Here is a 22,105-nt window from a genome sequence, read left to right as displayed (position 1 = left end):
CAGAGATCACTTAAATGCTTGGTGAAGTTGAATCTTAAAAGATCGACAGCAGAACTCAATGCTATGTTTAATAGTGAAAGTAAGAACATTTTCACATGCACAGCGTGATGAGAATTCAGAGGATTGTGACTAAACAGCTGCATGGCCATAAGAAAACCACTTGTTAATGAGGCTAGTTGGAAGAAAAGCCTTTAATTTGCTAAGGAGCATAAAGATTGGGAAAAGGTCACGTATTCTGATGAGTTCAGATTTACTCTATTCCTGAATGATTGGTGGGTCAGGGTAAGAAGGGAAGAGCATGAAGCAATGCATCCATCGTTCATAGTGGCCACTGTACAGTACACTCCTCTGGAGGCAGTTTTATGAGTTTTCTGGGGTTGCTTCAGTTGGTCAGGTCAAGGCTCAGCAACATTATGTGGCAATAAAATGAAGTCAGCTGAATGTACCTGAATGTACTGAATGACCAGGTTGTCCCATCACGGGCATATTCCAGGACGACAGTGCCAGCATTCATCAGGCTCAAGTTATGAAAGAGTGGTTCAGGGAGCATGAGCAAACACATTCACACATGAACTGGCCACCATGGAGTCCTGACCTTAACCCCATTGAAAGTCTTTGGGATGTGCTGGAGAAAACTTTACAGAGTGGTTCGACTCTCCTGTTGTCAAGACAAGAGCTCAGTGAAAAATGAATGTAACTATGGATGCAAATAAGTGTTGCGACATCCCATAAGATTGTCAAAACAATCCCATGATGAATATGCGTCATAATGAAAACTAAAGGGCGGTCCAACAAAATATATGTGTGACTGTTTTTTGGCCAGGCAGTGTAGTTTGTCAGCACACCATTGGTATCATCACTATTTAGGAACACTAGTTGTATGCATTAGGCGGTGTGTATTAGGTGGTTTGAGATGCAGGCTTGATTTCTCTGATTGTGTACTGGTTTACCATCTGCAGCCATGAAATTAACCTGTAATAGAGGTGTGTGCAGTACAACCTCCAGTCTAATGTTTTCATATGCAAGTAGCTTGTAATTGCATTTTTCTACTTTGAAACTTATGATTGTTTGCCTGTTAAGTATCTCACAAACACAAATGTGCTGACTGTACAGAAAATGTACTTAATGAAATAAAAAAAGCTTCCCTTGCTTACTACTTGTGATATAACATTAATAACTTGTTTGTTTCCCCCACTTACTTTTTGCTACCCTTTCTATTTACAAGATCCTGTTTTGTTTTTTAAAGGCAGGCCATGTAAACTAAGATAATCATTCACCACTGTGTGGCACAATGGTGTAGTGGTTAGCACAGTCACCTCAGCACAAGAAGGTACTGGGTTCAAGCCCAGTGGCTGACAGGAGCCTTTCTGTGTCAAGTTTGCATGTCTGCGTGGGGTTGCTCCGGTTTCCTTCCAAAGACATGCAGTTAGGTTAACCAGATACTCTAAATCAGGGGCGTTTCTAGCTACTGAAAAGACCAGGGGCAGTTATATCTAAATTTACAAGAAACATTATCACTAGGGTGGCCAGACGTCCCGGTTTTACCGGGACAGTCCTGATTTGGGGTTGTGTGTCCCGAGTCCCGACAAAAGTCTGTCGGGACACGGATATGTCCCGGTTTTCGCCACTCGCGATGTTTGCGACTGAGCAGCGTGGGAATCATTAGCGGAGAAATGTCTGCATTTACTATTTTGATGAATTGACAGGAATCGCAAACTTTCCTGGTTACTGCCCCCTGGCCCTGTGGCATGGGTGTTTATTTAGCCACATTATTCCAGACAACAGAACGTGTTGCCATGCAACAATAAAATAAACATTAACTGGCGCGAATGTTCTTTGTCTAGCAGCAGTAATGCCGCAGCAATTATGCCGAAAAGAAAATGTACCTTTTCCATAGATTTACAGGGCACCTACCCCTTCCTCCGAGAGGTGCAGAACAATGCGCACGAAGCCTACTGCACACACTGTAAGTGTTTTGTTCTTGTACTGAGTTGGGTAGCCCATGTTGCAAATGCTGTGCGCTCCTGTGGGGGCTTTCCTCGGGCTGTCGCCCCTCTCCTCCTTTACTGCTGTTTTGTTTGAGTGTATATTTACGGAAGCCGCGAGAGGCCCTTCATATAATCTTTTTTTATTCACCTTGTTATCCCGAGATAACGACATAATTAATTCAAGATCTCGAGAAAACAAAACCGTTATTTCGAGATCTCGAGAAAACAAAACAATTATTTCATGATCTCAGCTGGATCACTGTATCTCCGTCGGTAGAGACGAAGCCGGGCCAGTCTTCTGCGGAGGTGTCACGGACTAATTTTGAAATTATCCCTTATTAAAAGACTTAATGCAATCTCTCCCTGTGTCAACCCCTGATCAAAATATTGCCTTATTAGGTGATCGATTATTCCAGACATTCTAATGACCAAAGTTGCATCTATACAGAATGAGAAATAGCCCCAAAGTCAGCATATCACAAGTCTCTTGGCGCACCTGAATGAACCATTTCTCAGCTGTTTACTCGAGATCATGAAATAATTGTTTTGTTTTCTCGAGATCACGGAATAATTGTTTTGTTTTCTCGAGATCTCGGAATAACGGTTTTGTTTTCTCGAGATCTCGAATTAATTATGTCGTTATCTCGGGATAACAAGGTGAATAAAAAAAGGATTATATGAAGGGCCTCTCTCGGCTTCCGTAGTATATATTCTCAAATCACTTGTCTCTCTTTTGTTTCTGTTTAACATACCATTCTGACAGTTTGGCCATATTGCCGTGTTGAACAGCTTGTTGCACCTTCCATTAAAGTGTTCACTTTTGTACACATCTTCTTGCTTTATTCACTCAGTTGTGGGGAATGGTTAGTAAGGTTGATTCTGACCTAGGCTATGTTGAGGTCACATATCTACTTTTTAAGTTCATGCTATAGTGCATACAATTTTAGAGATATAGCCTACATGTGCATATGCATTCTTCTTGGTGTTCTCACAAACAGGTGAAATAAATCAGTTTAAATTTGGCCTATGGACATAGCCTGGCCTATTCTCAGCCATTACAAAATTTGTTGTCTGACCATAATTTAACTGATCTGTATACCACTATGCTACTAGATAACAAAATGCCTGTTTGTTTTATTTCATGTGAGATGTTGATAAATGTGAGCTTCAACAAAATGATAAGAGCACCTCTCTGAGTGTCACGTTTACGTAAAAAAAAGGTGTGCGTGAGCGAGCATGGTCGTGCGCAAAAGTGTCCCGGTTTCAGACTAGGGAAATCTGGTCACCCTAATTATCACCCACACACACAGGGATAAGAATGAAAAATATTTAAAAAGTTTGAAAAAAGACGGGGGTTTGGGGGCCGCAGGCTCCCAATGGGGCCCAGGGGGCGGGAGCTAATGATTTTGGGCTATTTTTTAACCCCAAAACCATTAATTTTATCAGCAAAAAGTTGCAATTTATTTGGAAATAAATTCCTCTTCTTGGTGGACTACCAGGTGACAATGATTAATATGGTACAAGAGACTTGTTTTTAAACAATTCACATTTGATGATTTCAAAAAATCAATGCACCTTTTAATATAAACGAGCTCTACAGTATTATATTCCTGCATTTTTGCTATTCATGTCTTTGAATACTCTAATCCTTTAAAATGAAGTGCATACCAGAAAAAAAGTTCTATCATATAATTCTCTGAAGCTTTCTTCTGATGTTATCATGGTAGCAGGAGGTCTTGCATATTAAGCAGGCAACATTCAACATCACTTATCACTTCCCTTTCAACTGTTGTGTGTACTAACTAGGTTTTATCTGGGCAGGATGTTGTGTAATGTAATACAGATACCATATGGTCAATTTGAAGATCAAGATGGTGATTTTGAATTAAAGAACAGGCATGTACAATTGGCATTACATATTGGAAATTTTAAAAAAATCAAAAACTATAAGTTCATCTTGGCCTAAGAAATTTGAGCAGATGCTCCCGCGCGGCACATGCCAGCAATCCCCCCCCCATGAAATGGGCAATAAGTAGGAGAGTTATACACGGTATCATGCCTAAAATTTTATCAGAAATATAGATACGATACTATGATTCTCCCCAACATGCTACATTAGATAAGCTAACCCCATTTATAAAAGATAGACACTTATATATGACGTGTATTTGATATATATATATATATATGTGATATATATGATGTATATTCATACATTGTTACTTTACGGAAATCTTCAATAAGTTTAGTCTTTTCATGACAGCCTGTTGTAGACCTAAATATAATGCACATGAAATGACACTACTCACCTCAACATGTCTTTTACAATCATTTAAGCCACCATGGGCAATAATGAAACCACTGTTGCAAACAGTACATCACGTGAAACTGTCATTATTTTTGACCCTTATTAGACAGGGATATTCTTTTGTGTAATCTGAGGTGAAGTGGGTTTTGTACTTTCGTTTCTTAGGGCGTGCGCTCCAGTGCTTAATTTGTGAAGTGGGAGGTCCCGGAATGCAGGAGGTGGGTGGGTCCGGCGACTCAAAAAAAAAAAAAGGCGGGGGGTGGTTTACTATAACTTTACGCACATGCGCTTATTGTGTGTGTAAAAAAAAATATCAGACATTATGATCTTAGAAAACGCTTTAGTGACGAACAGTTACAGACAGTAATATGTCGTGATATTATGTTATAAAATATTATTTTTTATTAGGCTATATATTAAATTATATATTAAATTTATCTTCTAAAATAACAGACTGTACTCATATCACAACTGGTTTATTTCACCATTGGAGATCAGATCACACGAGACATGAGTTAAATGACTCATTTTAAGGATTTAAGTAGGGTATTTAAAAGCAGTACCAGTGGGACTTCATGGCTCAGGTGGATAAGGCGCCATACCATAAATCTGGGGACCAGGGTCCGATTCCAACCTGCGGTCATCTTCCGAGCTCTCCTGCTCATTTCCTGTCCCTACACTGTCCTATTCAATAAAGGTGGAAAAAGCCCAAAAAGGAGAATAATTTAAAAGCAGTGCCAGCAAACATAAGTGCAATCAATTCAAGTAATAGTTAAGAAATAAAGGGTTTACAAAACAAGTTGGAGAATTCATTTTAAAAATTTTAGTAAGCTTTCTTGGTTTTTTTGCCATTTTTTCCACAGCGCAAGCTAACGGCTACAAAAAACCCGGTGTTCTATTGAGCGGAAGTATACACCACATGTCCCTCCCTCTTCCCCTTTTGCATAGATTTTGTGGATGTCATAGGAGAGAAATCAACAACAGATATCAAAATCAAAACCGAACACTAAACACATTTTTATTTACTTATTTAATTTATTGTTTGATTTTTTTCCCTTTGTGATGGTCACGGAGGTGATCTGATCCATTTAAATAGCTGCCGGAACACCGAATGAAATGAAAATAGCTGCCGGAGCCGACAACGGAGGTTACGGATCTTGTTCCGTCATGTTCCGGCTCAAATTAAGCCCTGGTGCACTCTCTCTCTGCCATGACGATCCTGTAGGCTGTACTGACTCAACTGAAAACTTCGGCCCTCAAGAAAAGAGATAAAAGCCCGCCCACACTGAAAGCTGATTTGGCTTATTTTGCTGAGTAACCCAATCAGGATGCTCTTTGTCTAGCATGCGCTACATGAACAGGCACACACACAGTCTCTCTCGCGCTCCCTCGCGCACTCCGTCGCATGCGCACATTCTAAGATGCGCGATGCAGACATTAATGTTTCGCGTGCACGCTCTTGCTCGCTTGCTCTAGATTCCGGGAGATTTTCTCCAATTTGCGGACATCAGGGAGCCACTATCAATATGTGGGAGACTCCCGGAACTTCCGGGAGACTTGGGATGTCTGCGTTATAAGGTGACCACAGATCGTTAACCATACATCCCCCCCAGAAAATTTCTCAACGGATTTACATCGATCTCAAAAACCATCATTTTGGTCTGAAAAAGTCGGAAATTCACCGATTGGCGGAAAATTTTCATCCCTGCACACATTCAAACTAGGTTATGACATCTTTATTACTGATTTTTGCACTGCTCTTTTTAAATTTATGTAATTCACTTCAGTGTCTATCTCGTTATTATTAAGTTATCATCAATACCCACAATGTTTCAGGAAACTGAGGCATGTGTCAATTGACTATTAAATATCACTAGTAAAATTTACCATCAGTTTAATAAAAATATTTCATTTCTCACTCACATATCTCTCCTTTAAGGCCACAAAGACAAATTCTAATCTACATCATTATATTACAGCATTCAAAATCACAGATGACATCCCATCTCACAAGACTATGATCATATAAATATGTCTTTTCATGTTCCTCTCTCTCTCACACACACACACACACACACACATATATATATATATATATATATATATATATATATATATATATATATACAAATACCATTTTCTCCAATGCATCCAGGCTCAGTTGACTGCAGCAGCTCATTTATGGTGTCAGGACAACACTAATTTATGTTGACATTAATATTGTAAGGGTGGCACGGTGGTGTAGTGGTTAGCGCTATCGCCTCACAGCAAGAAGGTCCGGGTTCGAGCCCCGTGGCCGGCGAGGGCCTTTCTGTGTGGAGTTTGCATGTTCTCCCCGTGTCCACGTGGGTTTCCTCCGGGTGCTCCGGTTTCCCCCACAGTCCAAAGACATGCAGGTTAGGTTAACTGGTGACTCTAAATTGACCGCAGGTGTGAATGTGAGTGTGAATGGTTGTCTGTGTCTACGTATGTGTCAGCCCTGTGATGACCTGGCGACTTGTCCAGGGTGTACCCCGCCTTTCGCCCGTAGTCAGCTGGGATAGGCTCCAGCTTGCCTGTGACCCTGTAGAACAGGATAAAGCGGCTACAGATAATGAGATGAGATGAGATTAATATTGTACGGCACAAAAAAACCCAACCCTATTTTATCCCTATGTGAATAATATGCCAAAGGCTGGGTACGGGATGGAGGCTGGCTGGTTCTGTGTAGGCTACACGTAGCATTAAAACATGATTAAATGATGTCAGGGCAACAATTGGTGTCTACATGAACACAAATTATTGACCTGTTAAATAAACTTAGTCAGGGCAAATAGACCACCACTGTAGATGTTCATTAAACCACTGGAACTTGTGATCTCACCTGGCACACTAATCATAAAGACCCTATGCTGTAAAGTCAACAGAACCAGGCTACACGGAGCGGTTTTTGTGCATCAACATAATTCGATAGGTTACATTGTTGATATACACACACCCATGGTCGATGACTTACCATCTGTTTTAATTTTGAAAAATCCAACAATAGTGGATTGGTTTTTTGAAGTCATCTTCCAACCAGTTCTGAATGTTGTTCTTCTGTTGGCGGTTACCAAAATTTTGAATGTGCACGGTGTAGTGTTCAATTACGCCCCCCCCCATCTTTGGACACTGCAAGTCAAGTTCTGATCTGTTAAAGTCAGTTGTTTTCTATTAATCTCTTACTTTTTTTGAGGGTGAAAATACCCGGGGCTATACTCAAACTACCCAGCGCTATAGCCCCAAGCGATAGGGCTTAATGACGCTACTGCTCTAAACTGCCCATAGGTGTGTATGTCTGAATGTCTGGTGAAGCTGTGACAGGCCTAGCAAGCTGGTGGTTGAAGAAGTGTGCTCGTAAGAGGCTGGCAACTGACAGCCCAATCGTCCTACAGGACCTTGACAATAGATAGATTTCCCATTGCTCTGTTTCTCTTACTGTCTTTACTTCACTTTCTCCTTTAGGCCACCTGTCCATACACCTCTTACACACTGCCTCAGAAATGAGAGGCAATAAAGGCTACATCCACATGACAACGGCAACGAGATTTTTTTTTTTAAATATCGCGTCCACATGGGCAACGGATAAGTAAAATTTCAGGTACATATGGCAACGCAACGCTTGCTGAAAACAATGCAATACACATGCCACACCACTACGTGCGCTGTAAGACGGTCCCATCGGAGACACCAGAACAATAGAAGAAGTAGACGCATGCGCATAAACCCCTTCTTCTGTAGCATTAGCAACATAAAGTTTTGATTATTAATCAGTAGCGTAAAACGAAAGACACGGAAAGAGGAATGAACGGGGTTAGATGGAGAGAGAGAGGAATGAATGGGGGTAGATGGAAGCCGGTACGCCAACATTCTGATATCCTCCAGAATTCTTTAATGGTCCGGAATAAACTGAATGCTACACGTTGATGGATTACTTTGTTCTTCTACGCCACTTTTGAGAAATGTATTGTCGGACTTAAACCAACATCTGAAGAGGTGAGATCGCTCCTTTTTTTTTTCCTATGTTTGCTGGCGGGATTGTTTTTGTTTTTGGAAAGCGCACGGGCGGTGCGCGGTTTGGTTATACTGCTTCCGCAGTGTTTGGACTAAAGACTCTGCCCTAAGGGCTATTCTCTCACTCTCTCTCTCTCTCTTTGCACCATTACACAATAAATATTCACAGTGAAAATATTTTGTAAGCGCGTTTCATGAACCAAGTTATAGGATTTGTTGACAACTCGCATCGAGTTCGTTACACTTCTACCCGGCGTGAAGCACTGACAGTCATGTGGTTGTGACGTCATCGTAAACAAATCCGTTCTACTCATCCAGACGACTTCGCAACGGCGCCGTTGCCATATTTTTTCACTCTGGAACCCATTCTCAAAAGATTTCGTTTTGGGGCACCCAAAACGCCGGTGCCGTGTGGACGCCAGGCTGAAACGATAAACAATTTTATCAGATTCACCTGAATCCGTTGCCGTGTGGACAGGGCCTTACTGTCTTTACTTCACTTTCTCCTTTAGGCCACCTGTCCATACACCTCTTACACACTGCCTCAGAAATGAGAGGCAATAAAGTCTCGTTCTGGAGTGAAATAAAATATAACCTTTAGCAGCAGGAAAGAGATGTGTGTGACCAGGCCTTACACTTCTGTGCTTAGATGAATAAGCAGAAAAATTCTAGTCATGTATCTTGAGCAAAAGGAGGTAATTAAGACAAATATAAGGAATATATGCAGATATTTATTCTGGGCTCCATCCCTTTCCAGTGCAGGTTTGGTTTACTGACATATACTATAAACCTCATACTTATTCGCTGTCTGTATATATGGAGTTTAACTGCAAAAAGTTTTTCTTTCTTTCTTTCTTTCTTTCTTTCTTTCTTTCTTTCTTTCTTTCTTTCTTGTTGGCCTGCTTGCTTTAATGCTTTTTACTCACACTGAACCACATACCATATAAAATAACACATGGAGAGGGTCCAGGAAATGGAAAAAAAAAAGCCACAAATACTGAATTCATTTTGCATAAAGAACAGAAACACTGCACATTTTGGTTGTGGGGACCGAGTCCAGGCAGTGACGTCCTTGGCAGTGCCTGATGGCAAATTACACATAGAGGGAACATTAAATGGAGCGAGGGAAGGAGTGATGTTAACAAGAGGTCAGCCTGGTGCACTACGTGTGGGGCGACAAAGGACTGATGACAGAGCAGGGCGAAAGAGTGAAGGAAAAATTGAAAAGAAGGGAACACATCTGCTCACCTGCTTTTCATTCAATGAGATTTGATTAGGGCATGGGAAATTTACACAAATACACAATTAATAAAAGTACACAAAAGAGTGCCAAGAAACACATTTTAGGCTGTATTCAATGTCAACAGTGTAAGTCCAACAATACGTAAATATTGACATGGGGAATGTTATGCATATTTAGAGATGGGTTATGCAGGTGCTTAAGTTGATTTCCTGGGCACATTATTCATATTATTAAAATCGCCTGCATGTTTAGTTCCTGCCTCTGAAGTTGGCAGATGAGTAAAATCGTTCAAGATGGTTTTCAATTGCATCTAGACCACCAAATTTAAACACAAGCAATTTTCCGGCTGAAAATCAGGAGAAAATGCAGACTAAGAAGCACATAGTGTGCTTTTTCTTTGCTGTCAAATGTAATATAACATGGTATAAATGCAAAATGCAATTAAAATAAAAATAAAACAATATAAAAGATTAATATAGTGGCATGTAAATAAAAAGATGGTGAGCAACATCTCATTCATTTATTATATTGCCAGTACATTACAGCATGAATAGGCCTGTTGTAACTGTCACATTAATCACTGCAAATTTGGTTTAATTTAACACTATAACTTCCACCCTCATAGTTTTAGGGATGTTTTAGGGGTAGGTATGCATGGCTGTTTGGGGAAAACAAACAGCATATGGAATACACATTAGGGCTGATAAAGATCAGCGGCCCATTATGTAAGGCCCACAACAATCGCCTGTGTTAGAGCACAGCAAAGACGAGGCTAATGTGCCCATTAGCAGGGACAAAGAGCCCGAAACAGTCTGAATATGAAGAGAAAGAAAGATTCGGGACACGAAGTTTTGCTGTACTTTACTATGAATAATGAAAAATGCTTAATGAATATAATAAATACTTTTCTGATTCCCAACGCTAATTAGCAACAAAGTCAGCTGAACCATCTCGCTCAATCTGCAGTCCCAAGGAATATTCTGAACACCTTGATCCACTAATCAGAATTTCGCACTTCAGAAACGCTGCGAAACGATGTCTTCCCCCATCCTCAAACTCACTTTTTCCTCCCATTTCCTCCAGTCTGTATCCATAGCCTGTTTCCACTCGTCTCTCCTCCTCAGCCTGGCGCCACCCACCCGCACTCTCTTATCCCCTCCTTCTCCTCCTAACTTCCAGAACACAATGTTCCCTGGCTTGTTTGGGGAAACGGTAGAAATAAATAAATTAGGAGGGAGTAGGATGACATTATTACTGCAGGTTTAAGCCGGGGGAAAACAAACAAAAGGGCCATCTGAGGTGACGGCTCTGTAGTCCCACTGTTCCATAATACATGAATCAGTGGAACTCACAAACTACAGAATGGACGATACACATTCAACTCACGATGAAACACAGGAGCACAGGGGTCTAATGATGCACATCTTGTTCAAAACAGAAAGGGAAGAGTGTCTATTTCACAGTGAAGATGGAGGATGTTATTATAAAGAATTATTCAGGATTGACACGTTTCTTTATTGCGACCATGTTGAATGTAAACAATTGTCAAATATTCTTCTCATCATAGAGACATATACGATATACATGTATCTACAGGGTGTCCCACTGGTTCAGGATCACAGGAAGAAAAAAATGCTTTTATTATAGTACTTGTTGCTTCATACTGTATGATCTCTTTGTTTTTGAATTTCTATGAGTAGAATTATCTGGATTCATTCTTCCTTCCTCAGACACATCATGGTCTGTAGAAATACAGGGCGTTTAAAAAAATTGATATAATTTGAGATGTAAATATCCCAGAATGATATCAGATTGTTTTGAACCCCCTGTATGTATGAAAAATACATTAACTCTATGATGCTGGACTTACGGCAAGCCCTTAATTTTGGATATACTATTTCTAAATCCAATCAAGATCATGTAATATACTGTTAACAGTCAGCTAAATATAATGGCAAAAGAATTTACTAGTAGTCATTTGAAGCTGACATAATGCGAGTTTGTATCGCCCCCTAGTGGTGTATTAATGTAACTACCTTCCAGACTAAAGACCACATTACATTACAGACTCTCTTATCCAGAGTGACATACAACATATCCAGAGCAGCCTGGGGAGCAGTTGGGGGTTAAGTGTCTTGCTCAAGGGTACTTCAGCCATTCCTGCTGGTTGAGGGAATCGAACTGGCGACCTTTTGGTCCCAAAGCTGCTTCTCTAACCAAATTACATTAACTGAATATAAAAGGTTGTGACTGAGTAAGAGTGTCATATACCTTAGTCTGGAAGCAGCAAAAAAGCTGGGTCAGGTAGGGGTGTTTTCTGGCCAGAGCCAGGATGCGTTTCTCTGTAAGAGTGCAATCCACATCATCATCCTGCAGGATCACGTCTTTCTTCAGCACCTTCACTGCATACACCTCATCTGTGCCTCTAAGCTCAGCCAGCATCACCTGCACAAAACACACACAACTGATGCTCCTGATGGTGCAAAATTGTGCTAATACGTCTTAAAATATATGGAATTCCATGAGCCTAGAAATAGGAAAGGGAAATCAGATAAGTCTTCTTAAGACTTAAGCTTTTTTCAAACACCAAATTTGCAGTGATACGCAGTTCTGATCAAAATTACTGGCACCCTTACATTTCATCTGTATTACTGAACATTTATCAAGTTTTGTTTGGGGTCTTTGTCCTGCCAGAGGACTCATACCTAGTTTTCTAACATTTTGTTCTAAAATGCCTCTGATTTCATGATTTCTTCAATATATTCAAGGCCTTGAGTATCAGGGGAGGTAAATCAGTTCAACAACATTATGGAACCTCTGCCACATTTAATATTTAACCCGAGGACGGTTGTTCTTTTCCTTATGAGCTATACAGGGTGTTTCAAAAAATTTGATATTATCTGAGATGTAACTATCCCAGAAACTACATAGTCTGGGCAAATGAAACTGAACAGGCTTAATGTTGAGCAATATAAGATTTATTCCTCAAAATCTGAATGAGAAATTCAAAAGGTGTGTGGATTCCATGAACAATTTCACAAATTTTCAATATGCGCGCCGCCTCGGTAGTCCAGCTCCTGCCAAACACGCTGCAGCATGTCTTTGGTAACTGTCTTTTCTGGTAACAGTGCATTTTTAGAGAATTCTCTCATAAATGCATGCTGCACAGTCTTGTTCGATTGCGTTTGAGTGTACTCTAACGCACAAAACGCCTTTTCTTTTCCAGTGAATGGCATTTCTATACCTAAAAAGATAAAAATATTAAACATAAAATTTTGACCTGTTTCCACACATGCTGTTAAAATTTGAGGTCAACTGAATAAGAATTGGCAAAGTTATTAGATTGTGAAATTAGATAAAATTTTTTGAAACACCTTGTAAACAAAATGCTGGTGGCATGGTGGTGTAGTGGCTAGCACTGTCGCCTCACAGCAAGAAGGTTCTGGGTTCGAGTCCAGTGGCCGACTTGGGCCTTCCTGTGTGGAGTTTGCATGTTCTCCCCTCCGGGTGTGCCGGTTTCCCCCACAGTCCAAAGACATGCAGGTTAGGTTAACTGGCTATTCTAAACTGTCCATAGGTGTGAATAGTTGAGACGAGAAAACCTCTATAATAATACAGTAGAAGGCAACAGGAAACCACTACTGCAATTCTTCACTAGAAACTTTGATGGCTGAAGCTGTCAAAGCGACCTGCCATCAGGCAGAACACTAAAGGAGAAACAAAATGCTGGTCTACAACACTACAGAGCTCTGTTTTGATTTCATCTGTCCATAGCACGTCATGTGTGATGGGTTAAAACCATCAGTCTAGAATGTTCCAGGTCGGCTTTAAGCTCTTTGGATGCTATTCATGGTGTTTTTTTTTTTTTTTAAACAGTTCACACCAACATCTGGAGACTTGGTTGGTCGATTTTTCTCTTTCCACCATGCCTGGAGAGGTTCTTGACCATCTCATGAGCTGCAAAGTTCTTCGTAAAGTTGCAAAACTATGGAAGAATATGTCAAGGTCTCTGAAGATGATTTGTGAAAAAGGAACAGGGAATTAGATTTATGTTTTTAACCATTAAAGCCATCATTCATGCCATGTGTTCTTCATGAACTTTCTATAGTATTGTATTTCGACATATTTCCTTTTTTTTCTTTTTTTTTAAACAATCAATGTTTAATCTTGTGCTGCTCTGTACCCAACAATTGATTGTTTATAGATTAAAATAGTATTACTGCCTACTTTTTTCCAGAAGTCATAAACTATACGGCCAAAGGTTTGTGGATACACAACTATGTATATGCACCTTCCCCAAACTGCTGCCACAAAGTGAAAAGCACAGTTTAACATTCAGTGCGTTTACATGCACATCCAAATCGAGCTACTGTCGGTAATCGAGCTAAGGGTCCCAGCAGGGGTGCCAGAGAAATCCAATCCTACATGCACACAAGGAAATCGAGCTATTGTGTGAGGTACATTGTGCACCCGAGCCACAGGTGGCGCTACACGCCCCATCGTGTTGGTACACTTCCGGTTGTCGTCATGAAGAAGAGGAGTGATTTCCACTTTACATTCACACCACATGTCATTGCCACCTGTTGGCTACAAACTGTCCTGCGCAGACCACTGTTTTGTAAGACAACTTATTTTGCACAATTGTATATTTTTCTAAAGTCCATTTTTTGCTTACAATTTAACTTATGTCTTAATAAACACACAAAAAGATCAATTGTTTTTGTTTTTTGTCTCCTTGTTCCTCCTGACCTCTTCTGCTGCTCGCTACTACTACTGTTGTCATGCCGACTGAGGCTGTTGTGTTTCCCGCTTGTGGTCTCGTCACTCATCACTTCCAGAAGAGAAGTAAGTAGCTCGACTACGTAGCTCGATAGGGTTACATGCACTAAGTAGCTCGGCTACAATCACATAATCTAGGTCGCAAAGCTCGATTACGAGAAATCCAGTTCGTTTCGATTTCAGCTGAGCTAAGGTGTATCCATGGCATTTAGAACTTCGATTTCAGTCGAGCTACAGCAGAAATTCGATTTTCTCTATGTGCATGTAAACGCACTCATTTCGTCCATATCTGTCCATTTCTGTTTAATTCAATTCCATTTGGTCTCCGAAATACTTATTCCTTGCAAAGCCGAAAGCGTCTCCCAGATGACAACCATGTTGTGGTTCAAGTTCTCCCACAGTCTGAGTGCCGACAGCTTTGCCCACCGCTTCAATCATATCGAGCAGCTTTGTGGGGCTTTGAACACCTGAACAGAATATCAGGAAATATTACAAAAAAAATAATTGGAAACCCGCTGATCTGCCATGTCATGTTCAGTATAAATGCATTTTCTTCAATAAATGCTGCTAGTGAGGTGCACTGAACATTATACACACCCGAAAGAGAACACTTCGTGGTTTGGGAGTTTTATCGCTCTGACAGGCTTGTCCGGCTGCCGAGTGCTTCGGCACATTGAGAGGTAAAGGCCGAAGAATGCGTCTTTGTTTTACAGGCTTTGGACTATCGCTAGTTTCAGACGATGAACAGTGTCGATTGTTATAAACTTCTATAACCAAAGGCCGTTCCGCAGACCATGGGAATATTGCTGGGTCACGGTTTAAGTACGTCTTTTTCCCACCAGAGAAATGTAAGCTACAAACACTTGTCCATTTCGATTCAGTTTGAAGGTTTTCGTTGTGGATTAAACATCCATTTCTTTCTTGTCTTCTTCTCGACTAGCAGCTGATAAAAGCTCAAATTAGGTTCTCTTTGTCATGGAGACACAGTAAGGCATACTGCAATTCACTTTAGGCACGGTTAAAACTGGTTAGACAGAACAATGCAGCGTTTAACAAAAACAAAACAAAACTAGAAAAGCACTCGGAGAGCCAGACCTCCGCCAAGAATCCTTTAAAAAATTCCGGGACCCAGACGGTGATCCGGATCACTGCCAGCATTTAATGGATTGTTACTTGTGCCCAGTCACACCTCTGGAAAAAATTTCAGAGCAATCCGTTCATAACTTTTTCCGTAATGTTGCTAACAGACAAACCAACGCTACCGAAAACATAACCTCCTTGGCGGAGGTAACAATACGGCAGAGCTGACCCCGGGTATCACCCATAATGCATTGTGTTAGTTATGGGTTAGGTCTATTGGAGCAGGCTTTCTTGTCTCACATCATTGCCTAACCTCAGTAATCCTCGTTTGGCTGAATGAGCACAAATCCCAGCAGCCATGTTCCATAATCTAGTGGAAAGCCTTCCAAAAAGAGCGGAGCTTGTTATAGAAGCAAAGAGGGGGCCAACTCCATATTAGTATCCATGGTTTTGGAAAGGCATGTTGAACAAGCACATGAGGGTGTGATGATCAGGTGCCCACATACTTTTGGCTACATAGTGTATGTCACACGCTAAAACACATGGGTGCCTGTAATCTTCAATTTTTGCAAGCACATTTACAAGCTTACAACAATATACATTTGAATTTACACTGAAGACAGTGCCAAGTGTCAGACTCAATGATTTAAAAACATTTTTGGCTGTACATTAAAAAGACTTGAATGAAATCCATTTACACCTGCTTTGAGGAATGTGTTCACCACATCTATGTTTATTGCACTCACCCAAATCTTACCACAATAACCATGGAAATAATGAGAACAGATCACAAGAAAAAGCCAAACAAACCAGTATGTGCACCTGCACCGAATGGGAAGGCTAAGAGAAAAAAGATCTCTAAATGATATATTGTTTGCAGTCAGTTTTATAAAAATTCACTCATCGGTTCACTGCAGTATGTGATTATACCTCTGCGTGGCACTAAAATCAAAAACAGACGCTTTTGACTTGGTCCAGTGATGGTGGAATGAATTAGCCCTTAAAGGGGAACTGAAGGCATTTTTTTTTATTATCAAACTTCTATTTATCTCATTTTATTAAATATAGGAATGCATTTTTGATAGCTATTTTGTCACTGCTATAGCAAGTTATGAATGTAATATCTCAGTCCATATGTCAAAGCAATGGCCGTAAACGAGATTCGTTGAGACCTGCGCGAGACATTGTAGGACAGAAGTAAAACGTACAGCGGAAATCAAAGTGACCAACATCTGCCAACATTTCCTGTGGCCGAAATCACTCACTCGTTCACTACTCCCTACTCCCTATATAGGGAATTACTATATAGAGGACTATATAGTGAGCTCATTGGTAAAATGAAAAACCGCTTTCGGACACTGGTCTGTCGCGCTGGTATTTACGTCATTACTGTCGCACAATTAAAACATGCCAGATCGGGCGGCTGGTGGGTTTTCAAAATAATAAATACATGCATGTGTTTCTGTGATAAATCCATATTACTGTATACTGAGCATATTTCCAACATTAATCAATACAAAGTGCCTGCAGCTTTCATTTTTTTTTAAAAATCAAGGCTGAATACTTTCTTCTTTCCCGCTGCCTTTTATTAAATCAAATTTGAGACTTCTAATTTGATTTCTTTCATCGCAACCGCAATGCATGATGGGATATATTGTTTGGTTAGTGACCATTGTTGTACACTGATTTTCGTGATGCATTGTGGAATACTTTAAGTGCACTATATAGGGTGTAAATAATCCTCACTAAGGTTTCGGACAGCACTACAAAATGGCGTCGCCACTATATAGTGCCCTATATAGTGAGTAGGGAGCGATTTCGGACACTGGAGTTGTCAAAAGACGCGCGCGCCCTCTTTCGAATGCTGATGTAATCAAGCCGGAAGTTTTGTTTGTTTTGATAGCAATCAGGAAAGTTTGGAAAAAGTAGGCAGTAATCGTCACTGAAACCTGTTTTTGTGCAATATTTCGTTTGGAAAACAGTTTTCAAAATGGCGACACTGACACCTGGCTGACACGTCACGTTTCGAAGTCTCGCACAAGTCTCGTGAAGATCGCGTGGATAATTGACACCTGCCGTGGACCAAACGAACTAAATTCAACATGGCTAAAAACCGAATAGGCCGATAAGTATAATATTTAATTGCAATTAGTTGCCAATATGAGTCACGATATAAGGTTACTAAAACCGAAAACGTAATTGAATAACACGTTAATTTAGAAATAAAGCAAGTTTAAAAATGACTTTAGTTCCCCTTTAATTCACTCTTCAGATTCCCTTACAATTTTCAGGAAATGGCTAAAGACAGCTCAGCTCTTCACAGAGCATCTGTACATCATCATCAGCTTCCTCTAGCGCTCATCTTGTAAGGTGACTCATGAGCTGTGTTTCTTTCCATTACATATATTACTGTGATTATTGTTCTTACTGTGTATTACTATTATTATAATTGCAATTTATCCTTCAAAAAGCTGCATGATTCAATCATTTATACATCGCCGGCCAGCTGTGAGTCATACTTGAGCGCTGATGAACTCTAGAAATTTGCTCTAACCCTGATGGCTCACTCAATTCTTCCTACAACTATCTAGCACTTGTAAGGCTGTCAGCTTGTCTACAGGCGATATGTTTGGATCGGATTTTGTTTCACTTGCTTAAGAGAAAAGTGTCAGCCAAATGAAAATGCATTTGAAGACTCTATGGTTTTTTGCATCCATCCATCCATCCATCCATCCATCCATCCATCCAGTACCGTATGTATACCATTTATCCATCAGGGTCATGGGAGAAGCTGAAGCCAATCCCAGCTGACTTCAGGCGAGAGGTCGGATACACCCTGGGCAGGTTGCCAATTTATCACAGGGCTTTTATGGTTTTTCTTTGCTTAGAAATTATATTTCATGTTACTCTATCCACATTCACTGGATATGAGCAATCGTGCACTCTGATTGGCTACTCCACTACTAAGCTATCAGGTCATATACCATGAGTAGAGAAAAACAAAATGGCGGAGCGTGTTGCCGAACCAACCGAGGATGAAATAAAAACTCTACTCGAAAGCAAACACCTCCCTCCCCCCCCAAAAAAGCAACAAAATATGGAATAAAAGTATTTGATGGTAAGAATGTATCTTTTTTTTTTCAAGAATTATTATTATAGCATTTTTCACAAATTGCTACTGTCATTTTGCCGGTTTGTTTCCATTCGAAGCAGAAATGATTAAGTCGGACGTTTTGCACCAAGTTTTTATTGATCAAATTTGCAAAAAATAAAAATGCTCCGTTTCTCAAAATCCAGTGAATATGGATAGAATAAAATGGTTATTCCACTCCATCTTGTCATATTGCATGTAACTCAGTGCTACATACCTCATCAGCTAACAGCTCATGTGTGACTCGATTTCGTGGAATAATTGTTAAATATAAGTGCTGCATTAACATACTGGTATAAAATGTAGAAGCTGCAAGCTAAACATTCAACACTCTTTCCAAAAATAAACCATCATCTCAAAAGCAGATGTCCTTCTAATGGAGCAGTGGTTTTTCAGTTGGTTCACCTTGCCAAAGCTGCCCTTGCCAAGCACTTTGATGAAGTTGAAGTCCTCCAGATTCATTCTTTTGGACTGCAGCGTCTTCACTTCCCCGTTCTCTCGGCCCTCCCCCGTCTCCTCTGAGTGGCTCTCGCTCGGGGATGAAGCTGGTTCTGGTTTCAGCTCCTCCCCACGGTGATCAAAAGACAGCGCTTTCCTGATGTTCTCCAGATCCTTTATGTCTGTATGCAGGGAAATGCACTTCTCAGACATAAATCATTCTCAAGTACAGAGTATGTAGATCTGTGTGTTATTTTAAACATTTTGTTTCAATAACACGATCTAATGCAGTTATTATTGACATGCAGCTGCTTATGGAGTTTCATTCCTATCTTTAATCAAGAGTGCGGTCTTTCAATTTGAGAGCAGTGTTTATTCATGTTCAGCTTTTGCAATGTATCTCCCCCCCCAGCCCTTGCTCGTGTGCAAATTTGCTTTGCTCCTGCTCCAAAAACCTGCCCTCTCTTTCAAATAAGTGAACTAGGTTCACTTTACTTATGTGCAGTTACTGTTTAACCAGAAGCCAATGTGCTATGGGGCTACTATATGTAATTATTAGAGTAAAAAAAAAAGGGCACTGATACGTATTAACTCCAAAAGTCCAACAAGAAAACAACTTAAGTACATAAAAAGCCCTGGATGGTAGGAGTGGATGAACCCTGTTAAACAGTAACCCACCCGTAAGAAAAGTGAACGCACCTAAGGAGGCACTGACAATTTCATTGATCAACGTCATACCTCATTTTCCATTGGTTGGTGAATTCTGATAGATTTATATCACCAAAATCCAAGAGAGAACGCAGAAATATGTGAGCAGACGATTCACGGGCACGCAATACAGTCTGAGGGACTATTTTCGAGACTATTTGTTGCTTTTTTAAACTAAAAAAAAAAAACCTCACTAGCAAATCTTTTAAATAGATTTATATTTGGTGAAATATTAAGCAGAGTTTTAAAATGGTTTAGATTTGTGGACTCGGTTAAAAAACATACACTGAAGTTGACAGATGGTGAGTGTGTGCGTACCCTGGTCACACGGTGAAGTTGGCGCCGATTTGGAGCGATCCTCCTCTGTTTGTGGAGATATTGGCAGAGGCTGAGGGTCTGCACCTTGACTAATCTGTGTGGCACATAGTACAGTCATCATTAACGTGAGTGAAAGATGTGATATTATTCCCCCACACCCATCACTGTTTCTAAATTACAGTCGTTGCATTAAAACACTTTGTTCTTATTATGCTGGGAATACAATCACTTTAGCGACGTTCTTATCAAGCAAATCTTTCTTACATTGGATTTTTAAACAAAGTGAGGTAGTTAGTATTACCGTTACTGTACTACAACAACAATAATAGGAAAAGGAGTAATACTGACTGGGCTTTGAGTAAAGAATGCAGCGTCTAATTCACTGCAGAGGCACAGCAAAGCAGCATAATACAGGACAGCGTAGAACCCAGCAGATAGCAAAGAACTCGTGAACAAATCCTTTCCTGATTAAAATTACACCTTTACCTTTCACAAAAAGGTAAATTGATAGTGTGGTAGGAGTTATAAATGTGTCATATTTTCAGGGATCTGTGAGATTTTCCTGCCTCTTATAGTATAAGAGAATCTTCAGAGGCTTGATTAATCCCTTAAACACTCAGAACAGATATCCTGAAGGTTTCTTTAACAGTTATTCCACAAAATCGAGTCGTACATGAGCCGATAGCCAACGAGGAGCATAGCACAGATTTGGCTATAAGCCATGTATGACGAGATTGAGTGGAATAACTGTTTTATTATGTCCACATTCACTGGATTTTGAGAAACAGAGCATTTTTATTTTTGTTTTTTTGCAACTTCGATAAATAAAAACTTTATACAAAACGTCCGACAAAATCATTTCCACTTCGAATGTAAACAAGCTGGCGAAATGACAGTAGCAATTTGTGAAAAATGCTACAATTCTTGAAAAATAAAAAAACACTTTTATTCCATATTTTGTTGCTTTTTTTGTGGTTTTGCTTTCGAGTCGAGTTTTTATTTCATCCTTGGTTGATTCAGTAACATGCTCTGCCATTTTCTTCTTCTTCTTTAGGTTTTTTTTGGCAGACCAACTTAAAGGTGCATTACTGCCACCAACTGGGGTGGACTGTGGAACAGGCGATATTGGGGGAAAAGCACTATATTCTTTTACTTAGCTATTTCTGTTTCTTTTAAATATTTGATAACAAAGCGATATATCTGACTTGATGGATGCCGCCATTTTGTTTTTCTCTACTCACAGTATATGAGCTGATAGCCTAGTAGTAGAGTAGCCAATCAGAGCGTGCGATTACTCATATCCAGTGAATGTGGATAGAATAAAAATTATTATTCAGTAATTATTATGAATATGTGCTACACCTTTTAAAGCTGTCTTTAATTATTATGGCATATTTTTTCTTCTTTTCTAACTTCTCTTACTTCCCCTTTAAACTGATTTATAAATTTAGATTATTAAAGAGGTACTAAATAAAGATGTTATTATTATTGTTATTATTAGTAATAGTAGTAGTAGTAGTCATCGTCGTCGTAGTAGTAGTAGTAGAAGTACTGAATAAGCAGCCAAGATTTTAAGTGATTTAAAGGGTTAAGTTTTCACTGCACTTAAATACTGCAATTTCCTCATCATGCTCATTTGGAGAGCAGAATTCCCTCTGATCATCCGCTTGCCTTTTTCCTCCTCTGTGTGCTGCTGGAGATTTTATCAGGCGTCACTCCGAGGTCAGACAGCACTTTAGCAATGCCCCGCGCATTGACGCCACAGTTTGGAGCTACGTTGCTTTCACAGCGTCTGTGTACATTCATCTTACACACTGCAGAGAGAGAGAGAAAGAGATGGACAAAAAGGTATATATTGCAATATCCCAAAGTTTTGCCAAATTATATTTCTCAAACAACATCATTTGTTATCGATTTGAATGAATTAAACTCCTCGACACCCCATGAAAAATATAAATATAATAAATAAGGAGGACTGGACTGTATTAATTCCATCAGGTGGGTTGGGGAAAAAATAAATACAATACTATTAACACAATAAGCATTTCAATGAAATATAT

The 22,105-nt window shown here is 39.9% G+C and overlaps 1 protein-coding gene across 3 annotated transcripts in view; it reads right to left on the bottom strand.

Annotated features, from left to right (window-relative positions):
* prkceb (protein kinase C, epsilon b) overlaps nt 1-22,105 on the bottom strand; it is a 253,399-nt gene that overhangs the window by 86,784 nt on the left and 144,510 nt on the right. For all 3 annotated transcript variants that reach the window (XR_009655046.1, XM_060925608.1, XM_060925607.1), the window contains exons 7-10: nt 21,717-21,859; nt 20,046-20,139; nt 18,987-19,201; nt 11,843-12,016 (exon numbers count right to left, since the gene is read on the bottom strand). Coding sequence is in view for 2 of the 3 variants with exons in the window: in XM_060925608.1 (XP_060781591.1) it covers nt 11,843-12,016; nt 18,987-19,201; nt 20,046-20,139; nt 21,717-21,859 (626 nt within the window). In the remaining variant the exon portion in view is untranslated. The remainder of the gene's footprint in view (nt 1-11,842; nt 12,017-18,986; nt 19,202-20,045; nt 20,140-21,716; nt 21,860-22,105) is intronic.

This window comes from Neoarius graeffei, chromosome 7 (assembly GCF_027579695.1).
Source record: "Neoarius graeffei isolate fNeoGra1 chromosome 7, fNeoGra1.pri, whole genome shotgun sequence".
Classification (NCBI taxonomy): domain Eukaryota; kingdom Metazoa; phylum Chordata; class Actinopteri; order Siluriformes; family Ariidae; genus Neoarius; species Neoarius graeffei.
Note: the sequence above shows the minus strand (reverse complement) of the source record. Positions and strands in the feature narration are given on the sequence as shown.